At 42.3% G+C, this 15,291-nt stretch overlaps 1 protein-coding gene across 1 annotated transcript in view; it reads right to left on the bottom strand.

Moving 5' to 3' along the window:
- The window catches only part of PLXNA4 (plexin A4), a 588,990-nt gene that overhangs the window by 94,010 nt on the left and 479,689 nt on the right, over nucleotides 1-15,291 (bottom strand). Inside the window, exons 10-12 of the mRNA XM_044679013.1 lie at nucleotides 5,802-5,898; nucleotides 4,298-4,488; nucleotides 1,663-1,697 (exon numbers count right to left, since the gene is read on the bottom strand). Coding sequence (XP_044534948.1) covers nucleotides 1,663-1,697; nucleotides 4,298-4,488; nucleotides 5,802-5,898 — 323 coding nt within the window. The remainder of the gene's footprint in view (nucleotides 1-1,662; nucleotides 1,698-4,297; nucleotides 4,489-5,801; nucleotides 5,899-15,291) is intronic.

The following is a 15,291-nucleotide window of genomic DNA, read 5'->3' as shown; positions in this document are numbered from 1 at the left end:
GAGAACCTGGGAAAGGAACCTCTCAATGGATGGAACAAAAGTGCAAAGAACCAGTAGTGTGAGAACCAATCACATCAGTCTTGATTGCTGATTTTATCCAATCGGGCATCCTCCTATCTTTTCCTCACTACTAATTAGAAAAGAAAAAAGGAGTAAGAAATGGGTGAAGAGAGAGAGAAAGGGGAGAGGGCAAAAATTCAAACGTACACAGTGTGTCCTAGGATATGGACAGTAGGGGCATTTAAAGAACTAAGGGAAAATGGACCAATGTCCTGAGCACATCAGGCTGTAGCTTTTTCCTTCTACCATGGAATAGGGTGTGATCCTGGCAGAGGGCAGCTCTGACTTGTAAGGGACTTCTGGAGATCTTATTACTCATGAAGAAAATTCAAGATTCTAGCATTCACTTTGTTTACATTTTTTAAACCTTTATTTTCTGTCTTAGTAACAACTCTAAGATAGAAGGGTAAGGACTAGGCAATGGGGGTTAAGTGACTTGCCCAGGATCTCCCATCTCCAGGCCTGACACTCTATGTATTGAACCAGGTAGCTGCCTCCTATGCATTCACTTTACAAACATTCATTGTGATAAGCTTAATATCCTAGTTCTAGAGCTGTAAGGGGCCACAGAGGCCATTTAGCCCAACCTCCTCATTTTCAGAAGAACTGAAGCCTAAGGATATAAAATGACTTGTTAATGGTGACACAAGAAAATAATAACCAAAGGTGGGATTTGAACTAGGGTCCTCTACCTCCAGAGCCAGGGAGGGCTCTTTCTTTGGATACCCTATTCAATTTTTTTAACAGATGTCTAATTTCTTTAGAGAATTTTAGAGAATTTCTGATTGGTTGATTGATTGGTGCCTGCTTCCCAATTTATAATCACAGAGAACTGTCTGGGGCTTTAATTAAATAATTTACCTAGCAGGATCACAAAATCAGTATGAGTCAGAGGTAGACTAGAACTGAAGTGTTCCTAACTTTTAGACTAGTTCTCTATCCATGATGTCATTCTTCTCTCAAAATGTCATAATTTTTTTGACTTAATAATGGAATAATAATATTAATTTCCCCTTATCACAAGTTCTTAACTGGGGATCTACAAATTTATTATTATTTTTAAAAACCCTGACTTTCTGTTTTAATAACAACTCTAAGACAGAAGGGCAAAGGCTAGGCAAACAAGAGAAAATGACTTGCCCAGGATCAAATAGTTAGGAAGTGTCTGAAGCAAGATTTGAACTCAAGTCCTTCTTATTCCAGGCCTGGCCACCTAGCTACCCCTCTAGAAATTTATTTTTAAAATATATTGATAATAGCATTTGGGTACTGATAAAACTGGAGATCCCAGCTAAGCAACAGGAAACCAACAAGCCCCAGCTAGGCAATAGAAAGCCAACAAAACAGTTGTCAACAATATCCTGCAACTTTGAGCCTGGGACTCCCCATCTCTCTCAGGAACATCCAATGAACTTAATCCAAGTGGCTCACCTGCCCCAGAGACAATCAATAGAGCAACCTAAGTCGTATTACCTCTGAACCTCCCTAATGCTATAATATCTCATGATTCCCCCATCTGGATGGGACTCTGTAGCCACTTCTACTGGCACTGGATTCTTCCTTGCCACTTTTTTTTCCTCTAATAAAGCTTTGCTACATTACCTTGCTTTGGTCTCATTGTCTCCTGAGTAGAGTCCCTGTCGGATGGACAATATATTTGGTTTCCTTTGTAATGATATATATTTCATGCATTTAAAACATTCTTCTGAGTGTTTCATAAGCTTCTCTAGACTGCCCAAGTGGTCTTACACTTACATACACACACACAGAATTCTGGCCTTACCTAATTATTAAGAAATAACTATGTTCACATTTCTATTTGCATAGAATTTACAAAGTACTTTCTTCCCAACAATTCCAAGAACCAGGGAGTAGAAACATCCCCAGCCCATTTGACAGAGGAGAGAACCAAGCTCAGCTCAGAAAGGCTAAGTGATTTGCCCAATGTTGCACCATGAAAGAATGCTAGAGACAGTGTTTCATCTGGTTTTAAGCCCCTGTCTGGTGCTCTTTCTACCTATACCCATGATGCCTTTCTTATTTATTAAGCATTTACTGTGTTCAGAGCATTATGCCTGGAAATAAAATTTTTATATAGTTGTTTTTATTTAATTTATATAAATTATATAAAAATAAATTTAAATAGAAATAAATATATAAATAAAATTTATGTAAAATAAATATATAGTATTGCGTAAATAAGGAATCCTCAATCTCCTCCCTTATGGAGATTACAGTCTTTAGGAGGACATAGCAATTTTTCACACACAGACACACATGTCTCTATCCACACAATATACACATATATATATATATGTGTGTGTGTGTGTGTGTATATATATATATTTATATACATACACTCACACACACATATATATATATGCTCACAGAGTATACACACAATATATATCTAGTATATATATATATATGTGTATATATATATATATTTATATATGTGTGTGTGTGTGTGTGTCACACACACACATACACACACTGACAACAAGGTGGCACGGTGGATAGAGTTCTGGGCTTGGAGTCAGGAAGACTCTTCTTAAGTTCAAATCTGGCCTCAGAGGTTTACTAGCTGTGTGACTCTGGGCAAGTCACTTAACCTCAGTTTCCTCACCTGTAAAATGAACTGGAGAAGGAACTGGCAAACTATTTCAGGATCTCTGCCAAGAAAACCCCAAATGCAGTAATAAAGAGTTGGATAAGACTGAAATGATTGAACACGTATATAATAGAATATTCACATATCCCCCATGTGTGTATATGGAGTATGTATGTGTACGTAGATTATAAATATAGATGGTAGACAAGGCAGACATCACATTATCTTTACTTTACATCCTAAGAGACTGAGAAGGGGCCAACCTGAATTGGTAGAGGAAGCTTCCTTACTTGGGATTTTCCTGTATCAATGATATTCCGGGGCTAGTCTTCATGCCCTGTCCTTACACGTATACTATATGCATGTACCTGTTTGAGAGTGGTGGCCAAAAGATGGATGTCTTTGATGTAAGAAGCTGCTGAGTGAGGAAAGTCCGTCTAGCACCCCGGGTTCAAGCTTCTTTCATAAACTGGGGTCTTAGAGAGTTGCCTCAGGCATTAGAAAGTTAAACAACTTGCCCAGGGTCTCACCCAGGCAGTGGGTGTTAGGGGCAGGACTTGAACTCAGGGCGCCCTGAATCTGATGCCTATTCCCTATCCATTCATTATGCCACGCAGCATTTCCCATGATATTAATAATAATCATAGCTGGTATTTACATAATGCTTTACAGTTAACAAAATGCTTCACACCTGTTATCTCATTTAATCCTTGCTATATCCATGGGGTAAATAGTGAGAATATTGTTATCTCCACTCACAGAATTGTTGTAGGGATCAAATAAAGTGATGCTTAAGAAGTTCATAGAAACTATCTGTAAAAAGCCACATCCTTGTCAGGATTCATCATTGTGTGCTCTGGGAACTTCACACAGGGCCTGGCATGCAGTAGGCACTTAGTGTTTACTGATTAATTGATTGATTGGCTAAAAGAAATGACACAATGGGTGCTCAGGCAGGGTCATTGACTGACTTTTCCCCTTGGAGGGCACAGCACAAATGGCATAGGATTTGCAATCAAAAGATCTGGCTTAGGATGCCTGGTCTTTCACTTTTACTTTTCTATAACTTCAGGCAAGACCCTTAACCATTCTGGACCTCAGTTGTCTTCATGTGTAAAATGACACAGTTGGACTAAATGACTTCCAGTATAACCAGCAGTTCTATGATCTCTCAAGAGAGTTGGGAAGACTTGAGTTCAAATCTAGCCTCAGACACTTTCTTACTCTGGGAAAGTCACATAACCTCTCCCAGGTTCAGTTCTGTTTTCTGTAAAAATTGGGGGAATAATGGCATCTGTCTCCTGGGATTGTTGTGGGGACAAAATGAGATAAGATTTGTAAAAAAAAAGTCCTCTGAAAACCTTAAAATACTATATAAATGCTGGTTATTGCCATGAATTTTGTTGTTAATTATCATGGAGAGAAATCAGAGAGGGACTGACCAAGACTTTTCAGCTGGGATGGGAAGTTAATTAGTGAGAGCCAATAAGCCATATCATCCCTGAGCATGCCCCACCTGCAGTAATCCTAGGAGACGACCCCATCCTGGCCCGCTTGGGCTCCAGTGCTCTCTCTCTGAGGTCTACTTTGAATCCAGGACCTAGACAAGAGGAGATTCTGACTCACCTCATTGATGCGGGGGTTGGTGCACTTGCCATTAGTACTGGACAGCTCCAGCCATTTGTTTTCCTGGGTGGGACAGTGTTGCCGGAGGGTGCATTGGCCCAGCCCTTGGCACCAGCCACACTCAAAGTCTGGGTCAGCCTTGAGGCACAAGCCACAGCTTTCTCGCATGGCTCCACATTTGTAAAGATGAACTGTGGGCAAAGCACAGGAGACAGGCTAAAGAAGAAGGTTAAGGAGCAGGGAATGGAGCCTGGGGCTAGAGCCAACGGAGCAGAGGAGGTGGTCTCAGCTGTAGGGTTCAGGAGACAAGATGACAGCTTCATTACTCTGGCTATTTAGCGTTGACTAAGATGCAAGCCATTGGAAGCCAGCTGCCCCCACCTGGAGAGATGGGCTTCATATGGAAAGGATGGTCCTCTTACCCCCTTTAACAATTTGTTCTCATTCCGGCATGGTCCCTGTATTATTCCAAAAGACTACCAGTCAAAATCTAAGAGGAAAGGGAGATACCACAGGAATAGGAAAGCTGGAGGAAGTAAAGGGATTTCTGATTTGTGAGCTATCCAGAGGGGGAAGGTCAGGGATATCTATTTACCTGCCCATACACACATGCAAAAATGTGTAGACCACCCTCTTCCTCCTCGCCCCCATATATGCTTACAATACAAATATATGAGCATACCTCCAGAGTACAGTCCTGCCACTCCCCATAAGATTATGTCTAAATACACAAAGTAGGCTCCAAAGAATCTGTGTGTGGGTTCCTAGACACTGAGGGGAAGGGTCTTTTGGTGGGGAGATATTAGTTTCTTTGAGGTAAAGCCATGACCAAGTCAGTGGGGTTGTCATCTAGGGGAGAATGCTGGCAAGGGAGAGAATAAAGGAACCTGGCTTCTAATTAATTAACTGCATGACCTTGAATTTGACTTCTCTAGGATTCACTTGTATAATGGAAGAATTGGACTAGATGAGCTTGAAAGTCCCTTCCTATCAGAATAGTCTAAGCCTGTAAGAAAGAGAAGAGAAATAACATTTAATAGTTTTTTTCCCCACAAATTCATTCTCCACTCTTGGCTGTTTTGGGCTTCGAGGAAGAAACAGAGGAGAAGAGTAAAAGGAGGAGATGGAGAAGGAACTAGAGCTAAGGCAGGGGGAGCAATGGTGATTTGCAACTGTTTAGGGCAGGGGTTGGCAACCTTTTTGGCCGTGAGAGCCATAAACGCCACATTTTTAGAAATGTAATTTCGTGAGAGCCATACAGTGCTCACAGTGCGTGTTCCTGTAACAGCGCCTGAAAAAAAAAGGACTTCATGGCTCCTGCAGAAAGAGCCAGATATGGCCCTCAAAAGAGCCAGATAAGGCTCGAGAGCCATACGTTGCCGACCCCTGGTTTAGGGGATCAAAGGAGGGTCACTGAAAGAGCCAGGAAGCTGCCTCTGTTTCCACTCTATCCTTCCCATCCCAGGGCTGCCCTAAGCATCATGGCTGCTGCTGGAGTCCATACCTTTATTCTGGGCTGGGTTGTCAATGTTGAAGTCCCCATTCCACACGACAGTCAGCTCCACGGGCAGGCTGTTGATCTCCATGCCTTCATAGGAATACTGTGGCCAAAAGAGGAAAAGAAAGAAAAGATTTTATCTAGGATTCCCAGGGAAGAACTTAGTGCTCAGCCTGGAGCCCCTGGTAGAACAGGTATAGGGATGGAGAGAGGAATGGATATGGACCATGTGAAAGCATAGCCGGGAAAGTAACAGATGTCTCTCCTTACACACTGCTACCAGAGTTCTTTTTCTTAGGTACAGATCTATCCCTCTACTCAGTGAATGTCAGTGGCTCCCTATTGACCCCAGCATAACACTCTCTGTTTAGCTTCTTCTTTTTTTAAACTCTTATCTTCTGTATTAGAATCAATACTGAATATTGATTCTAAGACAGAGAGTAGTGTTAGACACTGGGGGTTAAGTGACTTGGCCAGTCACACAGCTAGAAGACCAGTTTTGAACCCAGGTTCTCCTGACTTCAGTCCTGGCTCTCTATCTACTGATCCACTTCGCTGCCCTCTTCTCTTTCTTTAAGATGCAGCTCAAGCACTATCTTCCATGAGAAACCTTTGGCCATCCCCTACTTCCCACTACTAATGACTTCTCTTCTTCCCCTTCCCAAAGTACCTTATATTTATCTACTTTGTACATATTTGTACTTTATAGATAGAAATATAGCTATAGACTTAATCTAGTAGAGATTTAAATATATTTCTATTTCTTTACCCCATTAAAACCTAAGCTTTGGGGGGCAGCTGGGTAGCTCAGTGGATTGAGAGCCAGGCCTAGAGACGGGAGGTCCTAGGTTCAAATCTGACCTCAGACACTTCCCAGCTGTGTGACCCTGGGCAAGTCACTTGACCCCCCTTGCCCACCCTTACCACTCTTCTACCAAGGAACCAATACACAGAAGTTAAGGGTTTAAAACAAATATTAAAAAAAAAATTAAAAAAAAAAAAAAAAAAACCTAAGCTTTGTAGAAGTAAGGATTGCTTTATTCTTTGTACCAATATTCCCAGCACAGTGCCTGGCACAGAGTAAGCACTTAAATAGAAGGATAAAACAATGGTAATATCAAAAGTGACTCAGCACTTCCCTGAGAGTCCCTATTATCAGTTTAAGGAGTGGAAGTGAACAGATTATTTCCCTTCTCTGGCTCTTGGTTTATCTCACTTTGAAGTAAGAAAGAGAGTTCTTGTCCAGTTTCATCCCCTCATGCTTCTTCTGGAATGTTAAAGATACATAGCTGAATTTCCCAGAGTGCTTTAAGCCATTGCTTATTGTTATTGTTGGAATAGGCTCTCATTCCAGCAAATAGTGTTCCCCTGAATGTGTTGAGCGAATCTGGGGCTCTGGAATGGTCCTCAGAAGAAGATGGTCCACCTGTGCTTCTTATACACATCTTTGCACAGCAGATCTTTTATTTACTGTTATCTGACAGTTCAGTCCCATACCTGTAAGTTTCACCTCTGAGGGATCTCTTCCCAATTACCCTAAATAGTCTCCTTCTTCTTCTCCAGATCCAGGTCTCCTTGACTTCTTTTAAGTCTCTACAAATATTTTATCTATAAGAAGGTTTTCCCAATCCCTCCTGATGCTAGTGTCTTCCCTCTATTGAGGATCTCCAATTTATGCCATATATATCTATGTTATGCCATATCTGTTTTCACTTTGTCTCCCTCTTTAGACTGTAAGTTGAGGGTAGGGACTCTCTTTTGTCTATCTTTGTATCTTTTAGAATTTAGCACAGATCTGGGCACATAATAGGTTCTCAATTAATGCATATGGACCAGTTGACTGACCAATGTCTTCAGGCCATATTTGCTAACATCTGCCTGAAGCCCTAGGCTGGAATATTTGCCTACTTGAATTATGAATCCCAAGCCATTAGACTGGCCCCAAATCAGATTTGTTTTCAAGATCATAGATATGGATCCTTCCACCCTGCATACCCCAGAGGTAAAGGAGGGAGTTTCAATGACTTGGGGATGGAACAATTATCAGGGAAGGAAAAAAAATCTTTGGCAAGAGGGAAAGTAGGGAGGGAAAGAATGATTAGGCTTAAGTGAAGGATTTAAGCTACTTAGTAGGGAGATGTGAGGGAAAAAAATGAAAGTGGACAAGATGCCAAAGGTATTTGTTGATGGAAAATGTTAGATTTTTCTGGTCTAACCTGACATTTAAAAAGCTCATTTGCCTCTCATCTACCCTGCATAGAAGAGATGGCCTTTCCTGTGGGCTGTGTCTCACTCTCCTCTCCTGCCTCTGACTACTCACCCCAGCTAGGTCTAGGACATGGGCTTGTGCTCCTGAGAAGAGAGGGATTACTTCTTAGGGGAGACTACACAGTTATAAGAGAGGGAGGAGAGTTTTTCCACTGGGAATCAGGGCCCTGTGGTCCTGTGCCACTGTGACCATCAGTCAAGCCTGTGATTAGAATTTTGAGGACCCTTCTCAATGCCTTAGAGAACAAGAGGAGAGAGGAAGAAATATGGGAGTCTGCCCCAGGCAGCATCTCCAATACCTACCTGGTGATTTTCTCATTATTCAACCAGACAATCCCCACCATAGGCGTCTGGACTGAGACAAAGAGACAGAAGAAGAATGGGGAGCTCTGTGGCTCAACCTAGTCTTTAGCATGGGGAACAAATGAGTCTGTCGCCCTTCCTCTTGGCAAGAGTAAACCCAAATCAGCCTGGACAGATGTATATCCTATTCTTAGACATCTCTAGGGAAGGAGATACAGTAATTATCTTGAGAGACCTTTTCTACTTTCTTATAACCTTCAGATCCAGGAAAGCTTTCCTGTTGGCCATACTTCCCTAATTTCCATAATGATATAGCTCCATTTTGTAGATGAAAATGCTGCTGCTCTATAGGCAGGCCACAGAACCTGAAGGTTGGGCTGTTTTTCCAGGACTGGGAGAATTTCTGTTTAGCCATTCTAAGTTTGGCCACAGGCTCCTTCATGACTGATGGTGCTCATTTCTGAGATGGTTGGCCAGGGTTAGAGATGTGGCATTGTGATCGAGGAACAGAGCAAAGTTAATTGACCTTTGTGGATCCAATTGTCCTTCTTTCTGTTCCTTGCCTGTCTCCTGGTCCCTTGTCATCTCCTATGGCTGCAATTCATTCCCTCCACACAGAACCCTTTCCTTCCTTCCAGAATCCGCTCATGCACCACTTTCTATATGAAGCCTTTCCTTCTTCAGCCATAACCACTCCAATTGCCACTGTCCTGCTTCCTTCCCCATCTGGTATTAAACTACTATGGATTTAATTAAAGTTATTCTCATTTCTTTTGTATATACTCATACACACATATATACATTGACTTCCTTGAGAATATAATTAAGAAGAAGAATATATAAGAATATTCTGAAAATGTAACTTATTTTGTTCTTTAGATTGATATTGCCAGCACCTAGCTTAGCAGAGACAGAAGGAAAGCCATGAAGGCTTGTTCTTTGGTTGATGGATTGATAGGGACCTCATTGTTTTAGCTTCATTCCTAACCCGTAGGTCCTATTCATTCAGAAAACATTTATTGAGTATTTACTATTTGCAAGGCATTGTGTATATGGTCTAGATCTCTAGATTAGATCAGTACCAATTAACAATAACCTCTGCACAACAGAATACCAGGGAATCAGAAAAGGGTTATTCAATTCTTCCTCTCATCCTTCTCTTAGTATCACAAATTTATTGCTGAAAGGAGCCTTGGAAACCATTTAATTCAACTCTCATTTTATAGAGGCACTTCAGTGATGAAATCAATGAATTAGCTTAAGGGCTTGAAGTCAGGAATACCTGAATTCAAATCTTGCCTTACACACTTATTTGCTCTATGACTCTAGATAAGTCATTTAACTCCTCCTCTTCTAAATGTTTTCAACTTTAAAATAAGGACAATAATGGCACCTACCACCCAGGGTAGTTGTGAGGATCAAATGACATCATATTTATAAAACATGTCTGACATGTTTGTTCAGTCATTTTAGTCAGGTCTGACTCTTCAAGACTTCACGGACTTCTGTCCATGGGGTTTTTCTTGGCAAAAATACTGGAGTGGTTTGCCATTCCCTTATTTAGTGGATAAAGGCAAAGAGAAATTAAATGACTTTCCCAAGGTCACACAGCTAGGTCTAAGGTCAAATTTGAACTCAGATCTTCTTGACTCTAAGCACAATGCTCTATCTACTGTAACACCTCAAGCACTAACTAAAGGCTAGAAAATTGAGACCTAGAGGTAAGATCTTGCTCAAGGTCGAATAGCAGAGCCATTGTCCTAACTCAGGTCTTCTGATGCCAAACCTGCTCCTCTTTACACTGCATTATGTAGACTCCTAGCAGGCTAAACTTATTTTCCTTTTTTGGGGTGGGTGGGATGGGGTGAGTGGGATCAGTGGTCAAGGTTGCCAGCCCTGTGAGTGCAGGGAAAGGCTCTAGATAGGAAATACACCAAATTATCCCATTGCTTTTTGTTTGTTTTGTTTTGTTTTTCCAAATCCTATTTTCTAACCTTTTCATCATAGGAACTGTTCTAATGAGTCTGGCAAATCAACCATCTGCCCTTTCTGTCAAAAGCTGCAGAGTGGAAGGTGTCTCTTCCCCTGGCGCCTGAGATAGGATGCTGTAGGCATGCATAGTGGTTGTGATGCACTCTTTCTTATTTGGATGGTTTTAATTCCATTCTCTCACCTCGGTTTTCTCTGCCACCCCAACCTAGTCCTAGGAGCACAGGGCTTAGGGCTAACAGGGACCACTTAACTAGCACCTCTTTTTTTAATCTTTACCTTTTATCTTAGAAACAATACTATGTATTGGTTCTAAGACAGAAGAACTGTAAGGATTAGGCAATGGGGGATCAAGTGATTTGTCCAGGGTCACACAGCTAGGAGGTGTCTAAGGCCACATTTGAACCCAGGATCTCCCATCTCTAGTCTTCATTCTCAATCCACTGAGCCACCTAGCTGCCCCAAATTGCCCTCTTGCAGAGTTGACAAAATGACTTCTCCGGAGAAGCAAAATCACCAGCTTGGGGTCCCACAAGTAATAAGCAACAATTTGAATGCCAATTCACATCCTCTGATTCTAACGCTTCCCAACAGACTGAGGCTCCCTCTGTACTTCTGTTTCTCTTCCTTTTTTTCTCCTCAAAGTCATTCAAAGATGAGGCTAAAAGGGAGAAGTGATCAAGTATGGGGTGCAGGGCAGGGTGTTATTTTCTCCCATCTCAGTCCCTGGCTGCCCTGTGCTCACCCACTCCTGTTGTGCCAGATTAGCAGTTAGCTGAGGCGGGTTGGTCCAGCTTTGGCTCCATCTTAATCTGTTTGATCCTGGCTCAAGAGGCTGCTCTGATTATGGGAAGGGTCTAGGACAGAGGCAGTCATCTCTGGAGCAACCTGAACCAGATCAAAATGTCAGTAGGAAATGTTTAAAAATAAATAAAAATACAGTAGAACCCAGATAATGCTAACACGCAGTTTCCTAAGTCATTGTAAGAGCCACAAGGATCCTTAGGTACCATTTGGGAGGTTCATTTCCTGTTTGACTTTGACACCATTGGTCTAGGCATTCAGTGTAGTGATGGCAAAGCCAGCCTTAGAGACCTGTTGCTAATACCAGGGCATGAATCTGACAAAGTCGGGGCATCCCCATGGCCAGAAGAAAAATGGGCAGGAAGAAACCGAGATCCTCTGTCCATTGGTAGACATAATAGAGGAGGCAGAAGGGAATGCATTTGTGTCTGTGAGGATTTGGAGACAAGGTCACAAACATTAATATATAAGCAAAACAGCAGGGCATGGGAATGGGAAGGAGAAAGTCAAGGCTTTGAGTCAAGACGCATGCCTGGGTTCGAATCCTAGCTCTGACATTTACTACTGGGTGACCTTGGACAAGTCATTTAAATTCTCTGGGACACAGCTTGTTCTGTCTGTTTGGGGTTTTCTTGGCAAAGATACCATTTAGTGATTTGCCATTTCCTTCTCCAAAAATGGACTTAGCTTCCTCATCTGTAAAATGGGGATAAAAATAGTCATATTTTCTGTTTCAGAGAGTTGTTGTGAGGAAAGCACTTTGCAAATGTTAAAGAGCTGTATAAGGATGAATTGCTACTGGATGCTCATATTCATGCATGTATATATCTGTAGAGCTCTCATGCTATAAGTACATATACACATATACATATACATACATTTTTTTCTCTCTGAAATATATATATATGTATATATGTATATATATATATGTGTGTGTGTGTGTGTGTGTGTGTGTGTGTGTGTCTGGAGAGTGAGCCCAGCATAGTGGGTAGAGGTAGCTTTAGAGTCAGTAGCCCTAAGTTCAAGTCTTGCCTCTTACAAATGCTGGCTGTTGGACCATGGTTGAGTCCCATAACCACTCAGGCACTGGGGCGGGTTTCTTAGACTACCAACCCATATGTATCTATGGAAAGAGTTTCCACACTGAGACTCCCCGACACCCATGAAATTACATCTCTGAACACATACATGCATACATATGTGTTTATAATGCACGTGCAATGTATAATCATGTGTGTAGGTATCTCAGTATTTTTATACATGTGTGTATATATACATATGGGTATGTATACAGGCACGTTTTCCTTTTCAAGGAATAGCTCTTGCTTCTCCTCCTTCAGGGGGCAGAGACTGTCAAAATATTCCCAGATAAGTTCATTAAGCCCCAGGGCTCCCGCTCCCAGCCCAGGGAAGTCACTTTCCTTTGGGGCATCTCCTTTCTTCTGTGGCTGTCCCAGTCCCAGGGGTGCCTCCCTCCTCTACTCAGGGTACAGGATGTCTTTGCCGGTACTGCCTTGCAGCACCTTCTCCATCCTACCTCCAATCTCCCCTCCCTTCCCCCATTCTTTATAGACCACTTAGCATTTATATAGCTCTGTGCAATCATAGGACAGTTAATTGAACAAGCCCCCCAAGGCCAAGGAGGCTGCTACAGCTCCCCAGAGATCCCAGGAACAAGGAGGTTAAGCGTCTCAGTCAAGGTCAGGTGCTCCAGGATTGGGCCCCTGGATGGCTTAATCTGTGTATGACCTTGGCTGGGAAAGCCTAGATTTGAGGACTCCCAATTCTTGAGCCAGATGGGGCACCTGTGTTGCCGACGTCCCTCCCCTTCCTTTCATTCTCATTTCTCGCCTTCTCTCCCTCACTCCATCTTCCATCTTTCCCCAAAAAACAATCCCCCAAAGCTCTAAGCCTCTCTGATGCCATATACTTCTAGTCAGGAGAAGAAACTCTAAAATGTGAGAAACAGTAGTCATCTGTTCAGGTTTCAGGACTCCAGAGAGTGTGGCAGAGGCACCATCCCTGGGACTGTGTCCCTGAGGAAAAGGGGAAACGATCAGTTCAACACTCCCCCTTTACCTTTGGGCAAACAGGGGTTCTGAGAAAGAAAGAAATTTGATTGAGACTTCATCAGGAAGCAACACAGTAACACAGTATAGAGCGTAAAAATAGGATGCTGGAGAGACCTGGTGTGTAACCATAGTTGAGTCACTTAGTTAAGAGCCTCAGTTTCCCTATCCCCAATTTTACAGTTAGGGAAACTGAGGTTCTTTTAAAAAATTAAACCCTTACCTTCCGCCTTGGAGCCAATGCTGTTGGCTCCAAGGCAGAAGAGTGGTAAGGGCTAAGCAATGGGGGCTAAGTGACTTGCCCAGGGTCACACAGCTAGGAAGTGTCTGAGGCCAGATTTGAACCTAGGACCTCCCATCTCCAGGCCTGCCTCTCAATCCACTGAGCCACTCAGCTGCCCTGAAACTGAGGTTCTTAACTAAGATAAGTTACTATCTTAGGATTGTTATGAATAGCAAATATAGTAATGTGTATAAAATGCTTTATAAATCTTAAAGCAATCAATAAGTGTCAGTCCTATTACCATCAACTCTTCTCTCACACCTTAGAATTCATAGCTCTGAAGGCAGCTAGATGGCTCAGCTAAATGGCTTAGTGGCTTAGTTTAAACAGGAGATTCTGCATTCGAATTTGGCCTCAGATACTTCCAAGCTGTGTGATCCTGGGCAGGTCACTTGACCCCCATTGCCCACCCTTACCACTCTTCCTCCTTAGAATCAATACATAGTATTGGTTCTTAGACAGAAAGTGAGGGTTTAAAACAAATCCATAGCTCAGTGGCCAGATTTTCTATGTTATCTCCTCTATTAGACTGTGAACTCTTGGAGAGCAGGGACTGACTTTTTCTTTCTTTCTATCTGCCTTACACAGAGTAGGCATTGAGTAAAAGCCTGTTGGTGACTTCTTGACTGATTCTCCATCTATGAGAAGGAGAAGGATTTTGCATCGTGTCACAGCATTTCTGGATGCAGAGTTCCTCCATGTGGGGCTGCTCATGACGCACGGCTCTTAGATCTGAGCGAATGAAAACTGGCCACGCAGATGTTTATATGTGAGCCGCAGCCCATGGATAATAAGAGTGCAGCACCTGGGCACATCTGGGCAAAGCCAAGCCTGCAGAAAAAGTCATGGCCAATGGCAAGGCTTACCTTTCAGATGACTCATTATTACTGTGGTTGAGATTTCTTTGTCTTGCTGCCGTATTATGACAGTTGCCCTTAGAGGTACCTGGAGAGCTCATTCATAGAATCTTGAGGTGGGAGAGACATTGTCGCTTACCTCAGTGAACCCTCTAATTTTACAGATGAATAAACAGAAGCCCAGAGAAATGGAACCATTTGCCCAAGATCATACGGCCAGCTGAGGGCTAGAGACTGGGACCAGAATCCAGGTCTGTTGACCTCTCTGCCAGTATTTTTTCAAGTATTCCCCATGGTCATTACTTTAAGAAAATGCCCTACAGTGCCCAAATAGAAATGGTATTTAAAACCCTGCAAATGAGTCAAGAGATCAACAGAACAATGGCAGATTCAACGTGATCTATGGCTGGGGTATGCTATACTCGGCTTATACCAGCTTTCCCTGGTGAATTTTCAGTGTGAGCATCTGTACCCTGGAAATCAGCAAGGCTTCACATCAGGGCTTGATTTATTGGGTTTTTAATGATCTAAACTTAAGAAAGTGATGGAGAAAATGTTAATAATGCAGATTAAATTTAAAAGTGTACCCTATATACATTTTTTTCCTGGAGAGCTGACATTTACTGTCACACCAGTTACCAGCCTTCTTAGAAGATGCTAATAATTCAAGCTTTCTTTTAGCACCTTTGGGACTGAGCTATTTCACAAGAATATATTATGACTGTTCTAGTAGTGTCTAGAATGGGTAGTGTAGTGGGTAGAACAAGACATTTACAAAGGACTCATCTTCACTAGTGCTAGAGCAACTCAGAGTATACATTCTACAGGAATGGAAAGCAGCATGCGTGATTAGGATGGACTTGGGGATCAGGAAAATGTGGGTTCAAATCCTGCCTCTGTCACTTATGAACCTCGGGACTCCA

The sequence above is a fragment of the Gracilinanus agilis genome, chromosome 5 (genome assembly GCF_016433145.1).
Source record: "Gracilinanus agilis isolate LMUSP501 chromosome 5, AgileGrace, whole genome shotgun sequence".
NCBI lineage: Eukaryota > Metazoa > Chordata > Mammalia > Didelphimorphia > Didelphidae > Gracilinanus > Gracilinanus agilis.
The sequence above is the reverse complement of the archived record's forward strand: the minus strand, read 5'-3'. Positions and strand labels throughout refer to the sequence as shown.